Here is a 10,000-nt window from a genome sequence, read left to right on the forward strand (position 1 = left end):
AGAAAATCAGCATCTGATGGACAAGACAAAAGAATTTGGACAGAGAAACGATGCCAGGACAGAAGGAGAAAGAGCTGCAGGTGAAGACCGCAGAAGCGGCGCAGATGGCGAGGCTCATCCAGGAAGAAAAGGACGCGAGCGAAAAGCGAGAATCCGGCAGGAAAGACGTGGAGGTCAGGTTGCAGCGTGTGCAGAATGAAGTGGAAGACATGACGAAGGAAAAGGGTGGAATCCAGCGTGAAGATAAGGTTGCGTAGCTGAAGATGAACGAGCTGACATGCCTTGGCAATCAATCCGGTGGAGAGGAAGACTGGTGTCCAGGCCGAACTGAAGGAGCAGCGGGGAGATGAGGCCCGGCAGACGAGATGAGCGAAGGAGAAATTGATTTGCAAGCGGAAGAACCTGAAGGGGAATTACAGATGCCTGACGAAGGACAATTGGAAAGTGCCGGAGCAGGTGCCCAGCTTCAAGGAATAGCAGGATCCAGTCTAAGGTGGACTCACGAAGACGGATCATATTTTGAAAATGAGAGAATGTTTGTTGTATGGAAATTTGTTTTGAATTGAAATAAATAAAGGTTATTTACAAAGATGGCAATTTTCATTTACACAATAATTCTTGAGAGTAATACTTGTTACATACATAATAATTCGAGTTTAAGTGGAGTTTAAAGGACTTCTTTCATAAATGGATGTGAATGAATGAATGAATTTTAGTTTGGATCTTAAGAGTGATCCGCAATAGTTTGTTTTAGCTTTGGGAAAACTAAAGGTTACTAATTGATGAAAGTTTTGAAGATTAGTGTATGAATAGTTTGATGTTTATGTATGATAAGTTTGTGTTAAATGTTGAAGGAAAAGAAAGCTGGAGGCAAATAAATCAGTGAAAATGTTTTGTTAAGAGTTTTATTGATTCCTGAAGGGAAAAGGAAGATGGAGGGATTGTAGAAAGGTTGAGGAAAATGAGTGAATTTCTGGAGTGGCAGAAAAAAGAGCAGAGAATTGAGGGAAGACTGGTGGAGTCCCAGGAGAAGGAGCAAAGGATTCAGTGAAGATTCGTGGAGTGCCAAAAGAAGGAAGAAAGGATTGAGAGAAGCCTGAGGAGATTTGCAAGGATTCAGTGGCATATTCTGGTTCTAAGACTAAGCAAAGGGTAAGTGTCTGCAGGGACGGCGGGCAAAGCCCGCCGAACCGCCCAGGGGCGGGCGAGCCAGGAGGCCCGCCGAGATCCCCGGGGCGGGCGGGCCAGGAGGCTCGCCGAGGTCCCCGGGGCGGGCGGGCCAGGAGGCTCGCCGAGGTCCCCGGGGCGGGCGGGCCAGGAGGCTCGCCGAGGTCCCCGGGGGGGGGGGCGGGCGGGCCAGGAGGCTCGCCGAGGTCCCCGGGGCGGGCGGGCCAGGAGGCCTGCCGAGGTCCCCGGGGCGGGCTGCGGGCCAGTGGGCCCGCCGAGGCCCCCGGGGCGGGCGGGCCAGTGTGCCCGCCGAGGCCCCCGGGTGGGCGGGCCAGTGTGCCCGCCGAGGTCCCCGGGCGGGCGGGCCACTGGGCCCGCCGAGGTCCCCGGGGCGGGCGGGCCACTGGGCCCGCCGAGGTCCCCGGGCGGGCGGGCCACTGGCCCGCGAGGTCCCCGGGTGGGCGGGCGGGCCAATGGGCCTGCCGAGGCCCCCGGGGCGGGCGGGCCAGTGCGCCCGCCGCGAGGGGCGGGCGAGCCAGGAGGCCCGCCGAGATCCCTCGGGCGGGCGGGCCAGGAGGCTCGCCGAGTCCCCGGGGCGGGCGGGCCAGGAGGCTCGCCGAGGTCCCCGGGGCGGGCGGGCCTGGAGGCTCGCCGAGGTCCCCGGGGCGGGGCGGGCGGGCCAGGAGGCTCGCCGAGGTCCCCCGGGGCGGGCGGGCCAGGAGGCCTGCCGAGGTCCCCGGGGCGGGCGCCAGTGGGCCCGCCGAGGCCCCCGGGGCGGGCGGGCCAGTGTGCCCGCCGAGGCCCCCGGGGTGGGCTGGGCCAGTGTGCCCGCCGAGGTCCCCGGGGGGGGGCGGGCGGGCCACTGGGCCCGCCGAGGTCCCCGGGGTCGGGCGGGCCACTGGGCCCGCCGCCAAGGTCCCCGGGGCGGCGGGCCACTGGGCCCGCCGAGGTCCCCGGGGGCGGGCGGGCCAATGGGCCTGCCGAGGCCCCCGGGGCGGGCGGGCCAGTGCGCCCGCCGAGGTCCCCCTCCCCGGGGCGGGCGGGCCAGTGTGCCCGCCGAGGTCCCCTGGGGCGGGCGGGCCACTGGGCCCGCCGAGGTCCCCGGGGCGGGCGGGCCAGTGGGCCCGCCGAGGTCCCCGGGGCGGGGGCGGCCAGTGGGCCCGCCGGGGTCCCCGGGGCGGGCGGGCCAGTGTGCCCGCCGAGGTCCCCGGGGCGGGCGGGCCATGTGCCCGCCGAGGGTCCCCGGGGCGGGCAGGCCACTGGGCCCGCTGAGGTCCCCGGGGCGGGCGGGCCACTGGGCCCGCCGAGGTCCCCGGGGCGGGCGGGCCACTGGGCCCGCCGAGGTCCCCGGGGCAGGCGGGCCACTGGGCCCGCCGATGTCCCCGGGGCGGGGCGGGCCACTGTGCCCGCCGAGGTCCCCGGGGCGGGCGGGCCACTGGGCCAGCCGAGGTCCCCGGGGCGCGGGCGGGCCAGTGTGCCCGCCTAGGTCCCCGGGCGGGCGGGCCAGTGGGCCCGCCGAGAGTCCCCGGGGCGGGCGGGGCCAGTGGGCCCGCCGGGGTCCCCGGGGCGGGCGGGCCAGTGTGCCCGCCGAGGCCCGGGCTGGGCGGGCCAGTGTGCCCGCCGAGGTCCCCGGGGCAGCGGGGGCCAGTCTGCCCGCCCTGGTCCCCTGGGGCGGGCGGGCCAGGTCCCCGTGGGGCGGGCGGGGCAGTGGGCCCGCCCAGGTCCCCGGGGCGGGCGGGCCGTGGGACCCGCCCAGGTCCCCGGGGAGGCGGGCCCAGTGAGCCCGCCCAGGTCCCCGGGCCGGGCGGGCTAGTGGTCCCGCCGAGGTCATCGGGGGCGGGGGCGGGCCACTGGGCCCGCCGAGGTCCCCGGGGCGGGCGGGCCACTGGGTGATAAAATATAGTATTGGTTTTCTTAATGGAAAGGAATTCACACAACTAGTTAAGGAGATTATTATTGATTTACATCACCCTAGTCAGATTATTATTATGTGTTGAATTCCATGTTTACTGATTTAGCACTCATAAATATTCCTAGCGCACTCAATTGCGGTGTTGTTTGTTTTTAGTGCTATTAATTCTATATAACGTGTCAAGGCGACTATTAACACAAAGAAGTACCCCTGGCCTAGCTAAGAGAAAATATTATCTTAAGTTGTTAACTTATAATTTAATAACATCGCAATCAATTCTAGATTCTTCGACTTTTTTACTCTATGGATTGATTCTAATTTAGTAAACATGGCTGTATATTTTTGGTTTCAAAAGCATATCAAATAGAACGAGATTACATATATCCATAATATTCTCAATTTGGTTGGTGGTTATTAAAACTGTAAATCATTCCTGAGCCATCACTGAAATGACATTTAATAAATAAACTATAGCTATCAAAAGACACACAATGACTGTGACGGGGTGGGCACAAATAAAATGCTCTTGTAGGCTTAATTTTACCAAGACAACTCAATCGACTATCTAACGTGTTCATGGTTGAGGTTGACAAGGGCCACCACCCACCAGCGTGGAATTATGGAGGTGCACCCTGAAATTATTACTGTGGTGATGGAATGGCTTTGGATAGCTGTAGTCTACCCAAAATTATAATAGCGAGACGAAATACATTTAAGAAAGAAACTTTCATATCAAATAAGCAAGATTAAATAACCATGAACAATGTAACATATCCACCAATTATTCAGCATAAACAACTTACGCAGTCGTTCAAGTTCCCACTCTCCTACCACCTTCTTATCCACACTGTACCGTGGTGGGGGACACACCAACATCACGTGCAATGGTCGTATCGGGAAGCTATTGTTCGCGTAAAGTGACAATTCGTCCTCGCAACGCCAGATTTGTGTCCCTTCGATTCATGGTGAGTGGTTATGAAGTCTGACCCATTTAAAAATTCTGCTGACGACCTCACCTCCGTTGGGATTCAGACTCTGTTTCGAGTCGAGTAAAACAATACATTGCTTCATATATCATTACATCGTTCCTTGATTGTAGGATTAGCCAATAGGGATCATAATCACCATGGTATGAAATAAAGTTACTACTGTTAAATATAATAAGCTCACGTAATTATTGTTCCTGTTAATAATTACATTGAGAACTGAATACTCGTTGAGCACTGCTTCGTAAAATGAGCTCGGTAAAAGTGTTCGCGAATTCTCTAACCTATTTCTCTGTAACTAAGATTCGTATAAGTACGAGTTTTTGATGTAGTGTAATTTTTAAGAGAATCATGAATCACAAATTATAAAGAATAGACACTTGTCCTGTACGAAGAGGCAAAAGGCTCGATTAGCCAGAAATGGATATGAACACGACAGTATAAAGAAAAAAAAATTCGCCTACCCTCTCCCTCCACCCCCACTTCCACCCCCTTCCTCTTCCTTCCCTCACCTCTCCTCCCATCCATCCTCTCTCTCTCTCTCTCTCTCTCTCTCTCTCTCTCTCTCTCTCTGAATGTTACTTCAGTTTAAGTATATTTTGTACGATTTTTTTATCTATCCATCTATCTAATCTAATAATAATTTACAATGTTGTTTATATCTAACGATTCACTCGGTTGCTGGCATTACGGTACAGTACGGTACGGTTGATATTTAGCCTATGTGTACGGTACGGAATTACGCAATGACAATTTTACCAAAGTACGGTACGGTACTGTTCAGGTACGGAAAAATGTGCAAATTCCGTACCGTACTACCTTACCTTAGGCATGGATATATTACTTTTGCTCTACGTTGAAAACAAGGGAACAATATTAATTAATTATTAATAATAATAACCAGTGATATAGCATTTTTTTACTATTATTCTTAGCATCAGCAGCAGTAGCAGCAGCAGTAGCAGCAGCAGTAGCAGCAGCAGTAGTAGTAGCTATTACTATTTTTATCTTGAGGTCAAATTTTTTTTTTCTTTCTTTAGTGACTATTGATTTGGGTTAGGAGTAAATGATTATAATGATTAGAGTGAGAGATATCTGCATGTATAGTGGAGTAGTAGAACGATAGACACTGTGATTGATGGTAAAGCTACAGTTATACTTGTGTTTGGTTACCTCCTTCGCAATCTTCATTTGGACTCAGGGCATCAGCCATATGCTTGTATTACGAAGGTGAAGAAGAGATGGCCGGAACATAACTGTCGGCATGGTAGCAGAAATCCGTTTGTCACGCAACTTTTCAACTTTTTTTTTTTAGCAAAGAGAGAGCCGCCTATTGCCTACAGATTGGTTTGAATAGGTAACTGGTTATAGTTGCTCTGTGTTACAAATAAAAAAAAATTGAGCATTTTTTACCGGACATTCATTAGAGTTAAAGCCTTGATTTATGCGCAAAAATTATAGCAAAATCTCGTACTGATACCAGTCTTCATTACAGGGTTATTGACCAAAAACGTGACTGCACTGTCTGTGAAACCCACAGTAAGGGAGCTTTACCAATTACAATTAAACATTACCTTTTATTCAGGCTTGGGATTATTGTCATTTATCTGAAATGTTTTTAATTACACGTTTTGAAGTTAACTGTAATTGCGTTTGTTTTTTATTTATACTTAATGGTAATCGTAATTGTAACTGAAAAGTTCAAATAATAAAGTACTTTATTTGAAATTGTTATCCTAGAGCAGCCCTCTTACTTTTCGAGAACTCATCTTAACCACATGCAATAGAGATGTTTTGAGTCGCTACCCAATTTATTTATTATATTATTAAGGGAGAATGTTAACAAACGCCAGCTACCAATTCTAAAAAATTTTTTATTCCATTTATTTCCTTTTTTTGTACAAAGTTTTGCGAAAATGTTTTCCAATATTTGAGTTTTGTATTTCAGTATTATTTTCTTATAATCAGCATAATAATTTTCAACACAATAAACATACTAACAATTTACTTAGGCAAATCATAGGATGTTAATGATAATTTCTGCAGTTCTAAAATATTTTAGATATGTTTGTTTTGTATTTGTACTAAAGGTATTAAAAGTTACAACTTACAATTGTTGCAGAAATTGACTGTAAAAGGACACTAAACTCAAGTATAAACACTTTGCAACTATCTGCATTTGTTTAAGGAAATGGGTGTGCGAAATGTAATTGAATAATAAATTTTATATATGTATTTGTAGCTGTGATTACAATTGTGAAATTATACTAATGATCGTATTTGATATTGTTCCCCATTTTGTAATTGAAGTTATAATTGTAATTCGATAACAGGTCAGGTAATTATGATTCGAATTGTAATAGACATAAAGCAAACGTAATTACCCCTAACCTGCTTATATTACATAAGACATGCGACAGTAGCTACTTCATACGAAATGGATAAGCATAAAAATAATGGAAACAAAAATAATCTTTTTTTAATGTATACTGGGAGAAAACTGATTAGAAAATTCAGTATTTTTCAACTGCACTTCGGCCTCTCTCGGGCACCTGTGAATTAATTGTTCAATCTTTAATCGACTTAATCTTTCTCGGGATCTATGGGGTTCATGTCTGCACCCTTATTTGGCCAGTCACCAATTCCAAATCCTCTCGACCTTGAAACCATTCCTGGACTATTCTGGCCGTATGGATGGGGCAGCTGTCATGAATGAAAATGACAGGACTAAGTGAAAAGGGATAATTCCGCTGGTGAAGTGAAGGGAGAAAGAAATCTTGAAGAATTTTAACGTATTTTTCACTGATGAAAACCTTCAGTCTTGGTGATATCACATATACCATGTAAGGAAATCCAGGCCCACACGTTTACGGTTACAAGCCACTCCTGGCCACTTCGTAAATGTTTCCTTGGTATTATCTGAAGGAAAACAATCTGAAATTTTTTACAATTTACGCGTTGCTTTCCGTAACAGGAAAAAAAAAGTATATCTTAGTTTTTACCAGACCACTGAGCTGATTAACAATTCTCCTAGGGCTGGCCCGAAGGATTAGATATTTTTTTTCGTGGCTAGGAACCAATTGGTCACCTAGGCAACGGGACCTACAGTTTATTGTGAGATCCGAACCACACTATATCGAGAAATGAACATCTATCACCAGAAATAAATTCCTCCGATTCCGCGTTGGCCGAGCCGGGATTCGAACTTCGGACCACCGAATTGGCAGCCGAGCGTGAAAACCACTCGTCCAGCGAGGAACTGTAACAGGGAAAATAATGATATATCGGTAGGGGGAAATGTAATGCTAAGTAACAACCCCTGCATTAATATAATGTCTATTCATCTATGAGGATTATACTTATTACAAGTTTGCATCCTCCAACCTCTTATACACTAAAACAGCTCGAAAGTGGATTAGTGGAATTCACGTTAAGAGAGGAACAGCACCACCTTTAGTAAACAGTGTTTCAAACAGACAATTACAATTTTTCATTATGAAGACATACAGAATTTTAAACGTTATCAATGACAGTAATGACCTGAGAATGTTGCAATGCCAGTAACAGCCACCATCAATCAGTCCCACTAATCGTGTGATTTATATATCACTTTGTTCAGTGATAACGATATCACTGCTACAGCACCCCTATTACACGCTAACAAGTTTGTCACCCAATCATGGCTAGACTAAGGTGTTGTATAAATTTTGATAGGTTATCTCCTCTGCTAGTAGTATTCGTTATAGTCTCCAAATGAACAGCAACATATAGTTCTCCGGGCACAGATCGTCGCTCTACGAGAAAGTGGGCTTTCAATACGTGCTGTTGCACAGCATCTTGACGTCTCCCCTACAACAGTAAATAAATGGAAAAGGAGGCAAGCTTAGACTGGGAAATTGACCGACTTTGGATAGCATTTATTTATTTCATTTATTTATTAATTTTTTTAAACTATAAACCTTATAAACCCGTGAAATTATGAAACCTAAATTACAGTTGCTTTGGTCCTGTTGAACTTTTATAGTGATTCTTTCTCTTTACTTCCCAGAATACCAAATAGCGTTCCCATAATTAAACAGGCTATAAATAATCTTGATTATCTAGGTATCTGCATGTTAATTACCTATTTCAGTTCGAAGACCTCCACCACGAATGACCACCCGTTAGGATAACGACGACATTCGACGAGCAGCATAAGAAGATCATTTTACCAATACTATTGCTATTTGTGAACATCTGGTATTAAATGTTTCGGCTATGACGGTGCGAAGACGTCTGCATGAGGCAGGAATACCTCATAGAATTCATGCCAAGAAGGAATATCTCGCCGAACGGCATCGTGCTGATAGGCTTGCCTTTGTTCAACAGTTTGTGGGGGAGGTTATGGAATTTTGGTCTCGAGTCGTATGCAGTGACGAAAGGTCTTTTACTAGCAGAAGTCACGGCAGAATACATAACTGAAGACCGAGTAATATAAGGTGAGTTTCTATAATCATTAATAACAGTCAGCCTATAATAATTATAAGCAAGGGTAATATTATAATCAAAAGATAATATTTTGTCAATAACCATGTATTTTCCGCTAATTGAATTATATTGCCACGAGAAGTGTGAAAATAAAAATTCTTCATTGAAAACCCCCCATTAGTTCTATTATGGCCAGCTTTCAGGCATTAAGCAAATGCATTATTAATGTTATGAATAATCACGTAGACAAACTTATAATATAGAGTACAGCCTGTTTACTGAATTAAAGAATATCATATCATAACCGACCGTTGCAGATCAAAGTTAATGCTATTATAAGTATTAATCCTTGCAGATGAATAAACATTCTTAACTTATTGCAAGGGTTGTTACTTAGCATTTTATTTCCCCAAACGATATAGCATTATTTTCCCTATTACGAAAAGCAAAGCGTAAATTGTTGAAAATTAGATTTTTTCCCTTCAGATACTACAGAAGAAATTTACGAGGTGACCAGGAATGGGCATGTCACAGTAAACTTGTAGGGCTGGATCTTCTTACATTATATGGATGATATCACCAGGATTGAGTGGGGGTTCACTGGTGAAAAATACATTGAAATTCTTCATGATTGCTAACTTCTTTCACTTCAAGAGCGGAATTATTCCTCCCCGCCTGCTCCTGTCATTTTCATTCACGACCGCTGCCCATCCATACGGCCAGAGTAGTCCAGGAATGGTTTTCAAAGTCGAGAGGATCTGCAGTTGCTTGGCTGGCCAAGTAAGGATACAGACATGAACCTCACTGAGAATATTTAGGCTAATTTGGTAAAATGTTGGGAATCTGAGAGGGAGAGGAGACCAGATCAACTTATGAACCTCTAGGAACACAATGGAAACTCTTCCACAATCGACCACAGATCGTCAGAAACCATGAATCTTCTATGCCTAACAGATTGCAACGAGGTGATCTAGAAGGAAGGTGGCTGGATTTCTCACTAATATTAAAAATAAATGTAAAAATTGAGTGTGTATATTTGGATTACCTTATGGTCATGATTATTATAATTTATTTATTAGAGAGGTGAATTTGATATTTTAAAGGAGTTCAAAATCTAAAGGGAATTTCGCTATCCTGATTTTTTCTTTAAAAATTATCTAAAAAGATAACCTTAGGACAATATCATCAAACTACATTTCTCCAAATAGCTCTTTCCACAATGGACAGGTAAATGACTGAAGGGGCTGTTTAACAATAGAGACGTCTGTCTATTTATCCTCACACGAATGATGATAAGAGCGAAGGAATTTCTGTCCGTATGACATTAAAACATTTATCACAATTAATATATTAGAAAATATAAGCCAGTAAATATGTTTATCCATATCATGTAATAATTATTGTAATGAACGGCGTGTAGGGTATAACATCTACTGTATATTCAAGAGGGAATACAAACCCAACATCG

The 10,000-nt window shown here is 46.1% G+C and overlaps 1 protein-coding gene across 1 annotated transcript; it reads right to left on the bottom strand.

Moving 5' to 3' along the window:
• Window positions 1–289: 289 nt before the first annotated feature.
• On the bottom strand, window positions 290–3,955 carry LOC135209780 (collagen alpha-1(I) chain-like). Its single transcript, XM_064242562.1, has 5 exons — window positions 3,911–3,955; window positions 2,569–3,052; window positions 1,896–2,144; window positions 1,405–1,779; window positions 290–402 (listed from the first exon to the last, which is right to left on the bottom strand). The coding sequence occupies exons 1-5, from the start codon at window positions 3,953–3,955 to the stop codon at window positions 290–292; spliced, it is 1,266 nt and encodes a 421-aa protein (XP_064098632.1).
• Window positions 3,956–10,000: the final 6,045 nt, after the last annotated feature.

This window comes from Macrobrachium nipponense, chromosome 38 (genome assembly GCF_015104395.2).
Source record: "Macrobrachium nipponense isolate FS-2020 chromosome 38, ASM1510439v2, whole genome shotgun sequence".
NCBI lineage: Eukaryota > Metazoa > Arthropoda > Malacostraca > Decapoda > Palaemonidae > Macrobrachium > Macrobrachium nipponense.